The following is a 14,271-nucleotide window of genomic DNA, read 5'->3' as shown; positions in this document are numbered from 1 at the left end:
TGGGAATTTCAAGTTTCATTGTCTGACATGCTCAGCGCCTCCCAACCAGCGCCGTACTCTGAGAGGTTAACCGGCTTTCCATCCAGCGGATGCAGAGATTCCTAAATCTGCAGAGTCTTAACGTGAACAGAATCTATAGAAAATCTAATTAGACTCGTCTGGCTGCTGACAACCTTCACCCAGAAGTCGTGCCCCGCTTAAGGCGACGAATTAGTCAGGCTGAGTAGCCTTGCAGCCGACTAAGATCCACAGACCACACCTGGTCGCTCTTCCTTTAATTTACAACTTGCTCTTAGCTAGATTTTGTTTAGTGACTCAAATGGAGCCCCAGTGGTTCAGTTTACTAACTTCAGGATTAAGGCTTAACCTTTAAACAGCTCCTATAAATTCATGAATCAAGCAGCAAGACGATTTGAAGAGCTTAAGATAAAAGTGACTCAAGTTACTGAATATTCTTTAAGATATTTTTATGCTTCCTAAATTAGTAATGCTTTGCAGGGGCTAATAACAGCATAATAACATCAGTCACATGAAATAAGTCTAGATTTTGCTATAATTTTTTTTTCTTCTTTGGATTTGGTTTATTATCTGCATAATAACAGATCTTGTGCTTCTTCAGAAGGAAGAAGCACAAAGTCTCCTTCCTTCTGAGTGGGTAATAACTATTGATAACAATAATAAGTGCTAAGTAATGATTGATTGGGGGTTAATTTTCACCTAAAATGCATATTATGAAGCAGCTTATTATTGGGTAATATTTGTTAGAATCATGTGCTGCCACAATAGGTGGATCAGTTTTCTGAGGAAGTATTGACATTACTTTTCTGAATTTTCTTTCAACTGCTATGCAGTATATCAATCTAATTGCAACCTGAAAAAAAAGCTAATCAAAGTTTGTCTGGTAAACAACAACTTAGATGTTTCTGTAGTTTTAAAATGTTAAAAAAGGAGATAATGTTTAATTGAAAGAATACTAGCTCGATGTTACATAGGACCTAGCGCCAAAAATCATTTAGTTAATTTGGTTCGTGTTGACTTACCTAACATGAAAAAGCTAATTATTTTTGGGAAAATAGATACATTTTAAAAAGCAAAGCAGCAGAGGGCAGTAGAGGAGAAATTAAATTTGGAATCAACGACTTCTTGTGAAAATACCAAAGTTAACAGACTGTTTTTAATCTTTTTTTTTTAAATTATTCAATAAAACAGTGTAAAAACAACTTGAAGTGCTCATATCTCACATTGGCAGATAGCCTCTACAGAATCTGTTCTAATGACATATTTTCTTGAAACTAATTAATGACAGTGTCTTATCTTATTCACATCCATCACATTGTTACAGAAAAAAACGCGTTGACTTTGATTGACTCCTGAAGTGTAGGAAACAAACTGTTAGACTCGTTCTTTTCAACTTCATAAGCTTTCCTACTAGAAGTATGGATTTTTTATAACTACAAAGAGCTTAAATGCCCCTTACTGAATAACACAGCTACTTTAGCTAGTCTTGAAGAAACTGGGCTAGCAAATTAGGATCTCGGTACACTTGAACATAAAGAGGCTAGTTTGATTAAACTAAAAGTAACTTTTGAAAATTACTTTTAGGCGGGTATTGGGCAAAACATGTTTTTATTAGGCTCACAAAATGTGTTTCACTTCCTGAACTAACTGAGATGAACTGACTTTTCAGTAATATTCTAATTTGCTGAGATTCAACTGTACGAATAATAATAATAAAAAAAAACCTGTAGCAGCGTGTAAAACCTTGAAAAAAGAAAAATGTGCTAATTTCTTTTGGTTTCACTATGATGCTTTTGCACGATGGAGCAAAAACACGATTTCTTTAATTACGGGGTTTCACATGAAGTTGTTAGGAATAAAGCAGCTACTGCATTTTAGCTATCTGACAACATTTTGATCAAACAGAGTAACATTACCACTGTATTGGGAGGAAAGTACTGGCTAAGTCTGACAAATGGTCAAACGACTGAATCATCATAAGACATTAATTTCTCCAGTTAGCTTCTTGCTAGAAGCAATCAGAAATCATATTTCACTCAGTGGCATCCAGGTTGCGTCTTGTACTCTAATGGAGGATGAAAATTGTAACAGATCAAGTGAAAAAAAAAGACATCCGCTGGTTAATTGAATCATTGCAGGCTGAGCAGGTTTGAGATTAATTCCACGTAAGGAAAAGATCAAAAGCATCCCAGTAGGAAGGACGTTGATGGAAACAAGAGCACTGAGGCTTGTGGGATAATCCCATTAAGAGCTGTACGTTCATTCAGACTGAAAATGCTTTGCTGTGCAGTGGCCATGGAAGACATTTGGGTTTAAACTGGAAAGAAAAACGAATAATTTCACTGAATTAAAACAATACAGTGTGTTATTCTTAGCTCTCTTTAATTATGGCTATGAGCACTGACCAACTGCAGTGAAAAGGATTTCAGAGGCAGTCTCTGGAACTGATTGGATTATAAAATACAAGAAAAAAAGAATGTGTCATTGCTTAATGCTGATCTCAAAGAACCTATTTTTAAATACATATTAATAAATACATTGAAGATTGTGAACCAAAGAGTCATTGGGACAGCCTTCTGTATTGTAAACTGTAATGGAGAATATGCTCACAAGCGTGTTGACACAGGTGATTAAATGCTGAATTATATTTGATTACAAGAAGAAGACCGTAAAATATCCTGAGGAGAGTCAGTCACTAAACAAAAAAAGGGGTAAAAAAAAAAGAACTTATGGAAGTTGATTTTCACCACTGGGATTCAATCTGTATAGTAACAGTTTAACAAGCAAATAAAAAGTGAGTTACCCACAATACTATGCATTAGTCGTAATATTTTCAGAAGTAGATTGTTTCAGTGTATGAAGATGTTGCATATGGATCTAACAAAAACTGGTTGCTGATCGACCACGGAATCATCAGAGAACATATTCATGAAAATGTCTTTGATAATTTGTGTTTGTATGAGTCCAAACACAAAATTCTAAACACAGATGAAATAAAGTTAGTCACAAAAGATTCTTGGTATTTTTTTGTAAGAGAAATGAAGCCTGTGAAAAATGTCACGGTTGACTTCTTGCTGTTCAAAACAATTCAAGTTCCCACATCAGTCTAAAACATTTAGTCTTTCATCATCCAGTGGGTCAAAGCTAACAGCAACAATAAAAACAATGTTTTTGTCAAAGTTTGTTCCTTCCATAAATCTACTATAAAACTAATTCCACAATAAGAGGTTGCATAGAAAAGGAACATTAAGTTTTAAAGAACATTTTGTGACTGGTGATTAGTTTTTGTCTCTAGTTCTGAGCCAATTTGGATCTCAATCAGCAGATGTGAATTGTTTTGTGTCATTTGGTAATTATTAATCTGAAAAACAAAAATTAGCTCATTTTCAGACCGTTTTAGTTACCATCTATGACTTGCCAAACCCAGATTATAGATTTATTTGTGCAGAAATTGTAGAGTCTTTTAAATTTCACTTATAACCCACATAAAATTGGAGAGCCAGCTTGCATTTAACGTTTTAACATTTTTATATAATGTTACTTAGTGTGATGTTTAAATGTTATAAATCAAAGCTTAAAGCTTTTTGTTATATTTATTATTTTTATTTTTTTGCATTTCCCTGATTTCCTGGCAATCCTTGAAAGATGCTATAAAAATAAACTTGCCATTATTTTGTGTTCTGATCAGTTTACTTACACTGTTATTTTACAGAACCATTTTATTTAGGTTAGAGTTGGGTTTTTGAAATAAATGTTTTATCTGAGTCTAAGTTGCACAGAAGTTTTCTCACAATAGGGAGTCACAAAAGCTAAACAATAAAAATGTGCTTTACCATGCAAGTCAAATATTTATTTTCAAATTGTCAGTCCAATAAAAACAGAAGAAATGAGAGAATATATATATATATATATATATATATATATATATATATATATATATATATATATATATATATATATATATATATAAACTATAACCAATGCAAACTGAGAGCAACAAAGCTAAAGATTTCTACCTGTAAATGTATCACATTTGGTCAAATTACTGAATATCAAACAATAAAATCCAGCGTTATTCAGCTAAATAAGAAAAATGTATTACATCAGCATAAATAGCTTATTATCAAAGTAAGCATGATTACATCACTGACTAACACATTTGGAAAATACAATGCCAACTATTTACTGACAGCATGAGTTAAACAGTACAGTTGTGTGCACAAGATGTGTTTTTCACAGAGAAGCTGGATAACCTGGTGATTGTCTTCCTGAAAGCTCACAGTTGTATTTTCTTCTGTGGTTGTGCATTTCATTCGACAGAGCAGAAGTTTTCCAGGCTGTTCTCTCGGGTTTTGGGGATCTCATTTTGATCCAGTAGTCGGTACTGGAAGGTAACACGGTTAATGTAGTTCCCGCTGGAGACCAGCCTCACCACAGAGTTATCACAGCCAATCTTCATCTGGGCTGAAGAGCCAAAGAGAGGAAAAAACACTGAATTCATACAGAAGAACTCCCCTGGTTTTTTAGAGGTTCCTATTAGCTTGTTGAAGCAGCTTATTTGTGAACTTCCGTGGACACTCACTGGTCACTTTATTAGGCACACCTGTTCAACTCCTCAGATAAATTAAACAACTAAAAAGCCGTGTGGGCTCAAAGAAGACGAAGAAGAAGAAGTGGAGAATGGTACAGAAGAATAAAAAGGTAAGAAGACAGAAAGTTTGTTGATTTTTTCTTACTTTTTTACTCTTCTTTGTCCTCCTCCTCTTCTTTTTCTTAGACCAGGGCCTATGCTGGCTGCCACCAGATTTGAGCTGAAAATCTGGCCAATCAGATCAATCAGAGGAAATACCGCCTCCAACTAACAAATGTGCACGCTCAATAGGGGTCGAGCAATTTTCTGGTGCGACTATACAGATGAGTGGAGGCGGCCTAATCTTACTGTTGGCCGTACTGCATTCATGGATCTGTTAATAAATGGAAATGTGGCAGCAGGTTAACAAGTGCAGCCATGATCAGAGTTGTGAACTCTTGATTGAAATAGGAACATTAGAGATTATGATTCTGGTGGATACTTTGAGCAGGATGATGCATGATGTCACAAAGCTTAGATAATCTCAAACTGGTTTCTTGGACTTGACAAGAAACCAGTTGGAGATTCACTGTCACCAACAGAGCACTTTCATAACAAACTGGGATGTGCTGCTGACAAGTCTGCAGCAACTGTGTGATGATATCATGTCAATATGGACAGAATCTCTACGGAATGTCTCTGTGACCTGGACGTATCTTGACCTTAAAAACAGGACATTCTACTGCGTAAAATGGGTCACAATTCAGTACTAGCAATGTGCACACAATAAAGTTGGCACATTAGTGTGTTATTGATCAGTGTTTATCAAAATATATTCGATATTTATCGTCCTCCAAGTGCAGTGCTGATTGTAATGAATGACTGGAACAATCAGCTCACATACGGACTGAAAATTGACATTTCTACTCTCTTGAGATTTTTGGATCCAAGCAGCATCAATTTACTTGTAGTGGTTGAAGTTTGCTCATGTCTGACTAATGAATGTCTCACCAATTAGTCCTAACATAAGTGATATTTTACATAAAAAATTTTTATTTAAGTAGGATTGGTCTTTTTCCCTTGAAGAAACAATCTGTTACATTATGTTAGAAAAATGTAAACAAAAAAAATGGTGAAAAGATATCAGTTTAATCACTTTCTACTACTAATTGTAAAAAAAAATATAAAGCATATTAATTTTTTTTATAATAGTTTAATGTTTCATTCTTTTAGCCATTCTGTGAACTTTAAGTGTGTCCTGCAAACAGAGTAAAACTTGCACTAGCAATGCTTCTTTGATCACATTGTTTCACAAAACAGCAGATTATTTTAGAGGCTATTACAGCAAAGGGTCTACTTTGGATTAGTTTTTCAGCAAAGAGGAGAATAAATTTGTGCTTTTGTTATGTAAAATGGGAGAAAATGTCTAATTTGCATCACAGATATTTGTACATGCGTCATGTGGGATGCAATAATTTTGAATGATTTGCAGCCCGCTATGGCAATTTAAAAGCATTGTTCCCTGATGATCTAATGATGTTTTAGAGAGCGGCACCAAACAGGAAGCTGAAACGTAATTATTCCACTTCAGACAAAACAATATATACAAACCGAAAACAGAAAGCTTCTGTTAAAAATCCCACAACATACAGTCATCATGCTGATAATGTGACCTGAAAGAGTTCTGTATAAAAAGCTGGAAACGGATGAGAGAGCAGACTAACCGAGCCCACTGAGGGAGAAACACAGGTCGGCTACAGGGAACATCTTGGAGGTGTCCACTCCGTTTCCTCCCAGCAGCTCCACGTAGTCACCTGATCCAGAGCAGCCCGGCCACATCTGTCTCTGCAAACATGGGCACACAAAATAAATTAACCGTGAGAGAGGAGAGTTTACTGCTGATGTCATGCACGTTTAAAAAAACTTGAATAGTGTGCATGTGTCAGGATCAAAAATGTTGCATTCACAGCATTCTTCATCATCAGGGCAGCATAAATCCTTAGACTGTGACATCAGTGTCTTGCTTTATTTAATTATTTATTAATATATTGATGTAATCTATAAGAACAGTCTGGTACTAACATGACGGTCCCCAAGTAGTAAGATAATGATTTGCTTAATTAATCTGAAAGTAGGTCAAGTTGTCAGTTTCACTTTTGGAGGTTAAACAGCATAGCATAGCATAATCTTATTATTGTGTTGTTGCTGCAAATATGGAGTCACACTTGTGTTGATTTTATTGCAGTGGCACCTATGCAGCAGGCATGTGGAAGAATTTATACATATAAATGTATAAATTTATATGTATATCAGCCTGCCTAAACTGGTGATGAGATTATGCACACAAATGCACAGTAAGGCGATGCTGACAAATAATCACCAGATCTTCTTATTTCATTATTTAAAAGAAACAAAAATCACAGTGGTGTAACTATACTTAGAAAATGGTCAAAGTGTTCTACACCAGGTTTTTTTATATACAGTGATATAAAATGTAGATGGCTTAAATCCCTTTTTTTTGCCAGGAAACACTTATGATGCTAGAGAGAGGTAAGTAACACAAAATAAGAAGCACAACATATTATAGGAAAAGAGAACGCAATTAACTGGAGATAAACACATTAAGTTTCTTTGTGCTTTTCTGATAATTGAGATAAAGTTTGTGGTGATCCAGCAATGTAAAGGATGCAAGGAAATCAAAACTACTTTAAACTGCATTAGAATATATATGAATGTTTATTTGTCCATTCAGCGTCTCTAAAGATAATCCAGAAACTGACTGGTGAGTTGCCCAAAACTGCAATAACTTGGGATGCAGCCTAATCATAACCTTAAATCACAAATTTACATGAAACCTTCCAGATGCAATCTTTCATACTTTTGTCCATTTTTTGTTTCAAATTATACTAATAAATACTTCCAACAAAGAGGTTGTAATCTATTTGCCACATCACCCAAATCACACCACATTGTTTAGTCCGACCTGATTTCATCTGCAGTGTAGCTGGAATACTTAAATCTTCTGTCTGATGAGTTTTCTTCACTTTGAGACAAACTGAGTTGGAATGAATTGGCAACGCTCTGGTAAATTTACTTTCTGTGCAAATGAATCATAATACCAACAGACACTCCATAAAATTGTCTGACTCGCTGTAGCACTGTTTGAATTTAAAAGTGACTAAACTATAGGATGATTTCTTTTGTTTACAATATTTGAAACCAAAAAGTTTCAATATTTGAGCCACAAAAGAACAGCTCTTTTGTGTCTAATTACTGACACCTGATGTGACTCAGAAGTGTAATTATTCTGGGTCAGTACTTACTCTCCTTAAAAAACACTTTCTTCTTCAGTACAGAACAATGTTTTTTCATTAGTAAAGAAGTCCTGTTAACCTGTCCATCTTACCAGCGGGCTGATCTCATTGCTTTTGGCATCCCCTAAACTGAGATCTGTCAGTCGGATCTCCACTGGGTAGATGATGGAGAAGCTGCAGTTCCGGCGCTGATGCGGCATCACCATGGTGAAACTGCCCTCTGGACTCTGAGACATGATGTTGCAAGCTTCAGACACACACACACACACACACGCACACACACACACACACACACACACACAAGCACACGCACGCACGCACGCACGCACACACACACACACACATACACACACACACAGATGCGTGTATACACGCACGCACACACGCACACACGCAGGAGAAGATGTTTCAGATTTCAAACAGTTCCACCATCACCTGAGAAACTAATTACTGACACCTGATGTGACAAATTGGACATAATCAGGGTAAGACCAGGGATGAGACACAGTTAAGACTGTGCATGAAACATGGCTTGTACTAGTAACAGTAAGCCGCCCAAAATGGGTACAGGCAGAAGTCAAAACACTGTGACAGTGAGTTTTATATAGAATTGATATAGTATCATCTGCATAGTGATAAAAACGTACATACTAATGTTGTGTAACTAAAGGTAATCAATATAAATCATCTGCCCAACTCAAAGTACTCTTTCTTACTGCATCTTTGTCTAAGTGATTGTTATATTGCTTGGCACGGTGTTGACACGGTGCTCTTCAAGCAGCTAGAAAACAGGTGCATCCTTCCCATTGAATCTCTTCATGTCGCCTTCAGCCTTGATTAACGCTTGATTGAGCTCAAATGTCCAGGAAGAACACACACACACACAAACACGCATGCACACAAACAAACACTGCATTACTAACGGTCTTCCGGAAACGTACAGGAAAATAAGCTAACAAATGTTGAAAGACCTTGAATCTTACATCAGCAAAGTATTTCTATTTAACTAACAACTTGTAAATCTCCCTGTTGCTGTTGCAGCTTTCCTAAAAAGAGGGATGGTGTTACAGGACTCACGGAAAGGGTTGTGCACTTTTTTGACAGCGAGGGTGAAACCGCTGTCAGGGCTGTGAATGCGAAAAAATATCATGGCAACATTCTGGGAGGATCGGCCGGAGAGCGTTGATGCAGCAGAGGAGCAGTAGTCCGTGTAACGCTCGTGTGGGAGGAGAGGGTGATCGTTACTGCTGGGGAACTTCTCGCCCTTCAGAACCCAGCCGTCAAAAATCTGCAGCAACAGGAGACGTGGAGCACTCTCAGTCTGAAGCATGGCACAAGTGTTTAGGCTGAATCAAAGCTTGGAAATTTGAGTTTACAAATATTTAAATATTTTAGAAATGTATGCACCTGCATAAGAGTACATATGTGTCTTTAAATTTAGTGTAACATGAACATGATCAATGAATGAAGATCTGTGTGTTGGACTTTATCTAAAATATTGGTTGCTGACTTGAAAATGAAGTCTGTTATCCAATCTACTTATCTATTAAGACATTAAGTTTAATTTTTAATGCACTATAAAGATGCTGTAAAATGAAATATTTTCTCTTTCTTTTCACAACATACATCTTTACGTTGTTGAATCCCTATTATTTGAAAAATCCACAAATCTGCTGTAAGTCAAACTGCCAAAACAATATGACAAGGCTTATCTTTCAGCTATTTGTTTTAAACATTTTTTACCCAAAAAAGTTCTATATGGAGGTTATATATGGAGGCTCAGATCACCCCTCAGTCCAACTTTTGAACCTAGAAAGTATCGTCTTTTTCTCTGCCAAAAGCCTTTTTCCCATTTGGCCTGGTTGAACCGGATCTGCAGTGTTACTGGCGGGCTTGGCTCCTGAACTGAAGCTGTTTTCCTCCTACATTTGCTCTTGGCAAAGCACAAAGGATCAGCGGTGGTGTTTTGCCCTCAAACAGTGCCCTAACCACATTTGGAATCATTTTAATCCAACATAAGAAGATGAAATAGAATTTACGTCCTAAATTGCAAAGGCATAAACTTCCTGGCTTTTGGTAACAGAACAGAGGTTATTTTGGAACAACCTTTATGAAGTCTCCAGCACTGCAGTCGATGCTGACGTCAGACAGCTCCATGCTGATGACCTCACTGGGCTCAGCGATGATGAAGGCGGCACAAGCCAGCTGTGGCCGGGTCGCCACAAACGTAAAATAGCCCTCAGTCGCCAGCATGTCCAAGCATCCTTTGCAAATCACAGATAAAACGGTTTCAAACATTTCAGAGGGCATTGCATTGGTGAAACCTGCAATATTTTTAAGAATCTTTGTGGGGAATTCACAAAGCAGTGCAATTTTTTCCACCTATTTTCTCCTCATTGTTGTATTTCTGTGCTGAAATCACAACCACATTGCACTAAATGCAAACAAGGCTGAACATGTCGTTCAAGTCCCACAGCTGAGAACAATTTGAACCTTATTTTGCATCAAGTTTAATTGAGACCAAAAAGTAAGAACAATGTCTTACATTTTAAAATATTTTAAATAAGCAAAACACCATCATAAATATTGGCTTTATTGTCAGACCAGCACAGCAGAACAATAATGATCAGCCAACTAAGATATGTGTGGAAATGAATCACTGAGCATCTTACAAGATTAAAAAAATTTGTGTAAAGTTACAAAAGAGCCAAATGAACAAATAAGAGTTTCTTTTTTCAAACATGCCATGTTTCCATAGTACTGGGTATCCAGTACTATGTATCCATAGTTATATAAATGTATCCATAGTTATATAAATTGACCAATAATTAACCAATTAGTGAAAAATTTGTTAATTAAAATTTTAACAACAGCTTACAATTATGTACAATTGGTTTCTTTGCTGCTTTTATTACTTCATGGTTCCTTTGCTTCAGTACTCCATACGCAGTTAAAACTGTCACCAAGAATCATCAAATACCAACCAAAGCCCCCTCTAAACGGGATAATCCTGAGGAAAGTAAATTTCAGACTGTTTATCTTGACTGGCCGTGTTAACCTCTGTGTTAGCCCTCTGACTTTGATGGATAACACTAATAGACAAAATGAATTCATTGTATGCTGCAGCATGCCACTGAAATGAGTCATTTGTAAAATGTCTACATGTCTGACAAAATAACATAAGCATATTTACTGACAACCGCATGTTCGCTTTTTTCTATATTTCATGATTGTTTAATTGACTAAGAACTAAAGTAATTATTTAGAGACCTACTTTCTCAATAGAATTGTGACACGTTTGCACCTCCATACATCACATAAAAAAGAGAAAAGAAACAAACAAAGAAAATACCACTTTTCCACAGATTTCTTACTGAGAGGTCGGCGGAAAACAAAATCCTCTGATTCCCTTTTCTGGGCCAAACTGATCAGAGAATACAATCCATCTGAAGCCTCGTTGTCCTGCAGAAAACATGACGCAAACAAATTCAGACTGTCCAAAGTAAGGTTTAATCTGCCCGCTTTTATCAATATACCCTCTTTGATTGACTTTACCATAAAAAAAAAAAGTTTGTTCGTACCTCGATGTAGCGAGTGAGTCCGGTCCCTGAGAGCAGGGAAATAAGACAGAGGAAGAGCTGAGCGCGCAGAGCCGCGGACATCCTGAGGAGCGTTTCTCCGCAAGTGTTCTCCGAAGCGCAGAGGGGGAGTAACTGCGCATCCTGTGGAGGTGGCAGCTTTTATAGCAGCAAAAAACAGAAAGGCAGAGCAACATCGGAGTCACTGAGAACGCAGAGTTATTATTTTTAATCAGAAACCAGAAATAGTGGCTATTTAAAGCCATACTTGAGCATTTATGCATGCTCGGCGGTGTGGAAACTAATGACGGCGGATGATTTGATTAAAAGAAACGCGGCCTCATTAAAAGTAAACAAACCGAAGTGCAGCAGTGCATTAATTTTATAGGTCGCTGTTAGAATTCCTAAGCTAGAGGAGCATTTTATCTCTTTTTGTATAAAATAATAATAATAATAATTTAAAAAAAAAACGATGTGGAAAAAGTGACATTCCCATGGTTTTCAGAAACTTTGGCTTGACCAGAAACTAATGTTTTCGGATGTAGTTACTCATTTATAACATAAGAAGGGTGAACTCAAAATTAACTCTGTGAACGTGGTTTGTCTGTACAAGTTTATCTTGAGTTGTTGCATACCGTGTTAGTAGCTATTGCTAATGGCACTCAAACTAAAGGGGCAAGTTTACACTTTTCAGAAATATTTAATAGCAATACATTTAAAGTACAAACTTGAGGCCTTCTAGTGTTTTGACTTTTGAGTAAAATCCTCTCTGAAAAGTCAAAAAAATATTATAGCTGTCACTGTTGTATCAGCATTTATAGTGAAGAAGATCACAAATTTTGTGAGAATGCTGACTTTTATCTTTCACAAACTTACATCCAAGAACTGGTGACTTGTTCAAGTTTTCTCATCACAGGTGAAAAGATTAAGACCAAAATACTCTCATGTGTCAATAGATGTGTAAATCCATGGAGACGATGACATCAATCTGTCTGTTTAGCACCACATTATGTTGATTAGATGGAAAAAGACATTGGAATCTTTTAACTGCTTTAGCCACAATCAGTTCACCAATACTGTAATACGTAGACAATGGTAGAAACACCATTTGCTGCAACTACAACTGCAGGACATTTGGAGTTTCTCTCTTCCAGCTTTGAACATCCAAACACAAAATTGTTCATTCATTCTTCTTTGTAAAATGACAAAAAATCTTATGGAGGCTGGATGGAGAGTCTGTGAAAATCAATCTTCAAATCCTGCCACAGGTTCTAAGTTGGATTTATTTCTGCATATTGACTAGACCAGTCTAATAAAAACATTTTGATCCAAAACCACCCAGTACAACCAGACCTGTACTGGGTGTCCTCAAGTCTTTTGCAGGCTCTAACTGCATTGCCCTTCCACACTGACCAGCTTTCCTGCCCTGGATGAAGACAATAGAAAAAAATCCCCATAGCATATTGTTATGTGTTTACTGAGGTCATGCGTCACTGTGTTGATTTTAGTTTCACATATAGAGTCATGTACAGAGGCCAACATTTCAAATTGTGTCAAATCTGACCTTCTTTACCACTTTTCTACATGTTTGCTGTTTTCCTTTTTTGGCAAACTGACAGGTGTCTCAGTTTCCCTTCAACAATGTCTGTCTTTTTTTTTTGCCACTCTTTCATAAAGGTCAGATTTGAGGAGAACATGACTCATCGTTGTTCTGTGGACAGAGTCTCCCGCCTGACCTGTGGTTCTCTGCAATTCCTTCAGAGTTACAACATTAATCAGAGAAGACCTGCTTCTCTGATTAATGTCCTTGCTGTCCTGCTGATTCAAGTGTACGGTCATGTCTTGGTCGGGTTACACTTTCTTTCTCTCTCTTTTGGTTTTTAAATGAAGGAAATGACAGTTCTCTTTGATATCTTGAAAGCAGAGATCTAGTTCAACCTAACTTCTCCCTCGTCTGCCTGCTGTGATGCTGTTAGGTCACTAATGTTTGCTAACAAGTCTCCAAAGCCTTCATAGAAGAATTGCATTTACACTGAGATTAAATGACATGTATGAAAACTCTATTTATGAGACAGTTTGGTTGTAGTGGATTGTTATGGGGGTGATTGAGTGGGTATCAAATCAAATGCATGTACAAAATCACATTCTTGTCCATAAAAAAGTTTAAGATTCTGCATAATTTTCCATCTTGTGGACTGTGGATCTGTGGGAAGGCTTGTCACCTTACAATTGTTTGGCTCCTTCAGCATGTCGATTATGTTTCCACAAGTTGTCTTGTAATCTGCACATCAGTCTAAGAATGTGTTTATGAATGAGAGTAAGTACCTTTTAGTTGTTACTACGGCTACATAAATGATGTATAAATTCAATCAATTCACCAGTTTCACTATATAATAGAGTGGATTTGTGTAGGTTTTTCAACTAAAATCCCAATAACACACAATGAACATGGCAAAATGTGAAAAAGTTGAAAAGATATTAATAATTTTGCAAAGCCTGTTGGTTTTCGTTAATGAGTTACTGTAGTGTGATACAATGTGATTTTCTCTATAGTTTTGTTGTTGTTGTCCACTAGTTACTCAACTAAAGCTCTTCCACATGCTGTCTCTACAAATGACCCAGATCTTATTTTCCCAAACTGTGAAGTAAGTCAGGAAAGGCATTATAAACCAGAAGGACCAGAATATACGCTCGAAGAAAATTAGGCAGTCCACATAAAGACAAGGTTTGTGAAGTAATTTAGTTTGCAACCACATTCTCAAATGATATGTAGCAGACTAATTTTGGGTGT

General features: G+C 36.7%; 1 protein-coding gene across 1 annotated transcript; it reads right to left on the bottom strand.

The window, feature by feature from the left end:
* Positions 1 to 3,976: 3,976 nt before the first annotated feature.
* LOC103470076 (corticotropin-releasing factor-binding protein-like) lies at positions 3,977 to 11,629 on the bottom strand. Its single transcript, XM_008418218.3, has 7 exons — positions 11,484 to 11,629; positions 11,277 to 11,364; positions 10,009 to 10,166; positions 8,980 to 9,190; positions 7,995 to 8,149; positions 6,313 to 6,433; positions 3,977 to 4,482 (listed from the first exon to the last, which is right to left on the bottom strand). Exons 1-7 carry the CDS (start codon positions 11,562 to 11,564, stop codon positions 4,328 to 4,330), a joined length of 969 nt encoding a protein of 322 aa, XP_008416440.1. The 5' UTR covers positions 11,565 to 11,629; the 3' UTR covers positions 3,977 to 4,327.
* Positions 11,630 to 14,271: the final 2,642 nt, after the last annotated feature.

This window comes from Poecilia reticulata, chromosome 9, assembly GCF_904066995.2.
Source record: "Poecilia reticulata chromosome 9, P_reticulata-male-v2, whole genome shotgun sequence".
NCBI lineage: Eukaryota > Metazoa > Chordata > Actinopteri > Cyprinodontiformes > Poeciliidae > Poecilia > Poecilia reticulata.
Note: the sequence above shows the minus strand (reverse complement) of the source record. Positions and strands in the feature narration are given on the sequence as shown.

Bases quoted from the DNA above. Each gene is read 5' to 3' on its own strand.
- LOC103470076 (XM_008418218.3), bottom strand. From the start codon at position 11,564: ATGTCCGCGGCTCTGCGCGCTCAGCTCTTCCTCTGTCTTATTTCCCTG. The intron at 6,434-7,994 runs GTAAGATGGACA...CCATGTTTGCAG, and splicing joins GCAATGAGATCAGCCCGCTG to AGACAGATGTGGCCGGGCTG. The intron at 4,483-6,312 runs GTTAGTCTGCTC...TTGGCTCTTCAG, and splicing joins TTTCTCCCTCAGTGGGCTCG to CCCAGATGAAGATTGGCTGT.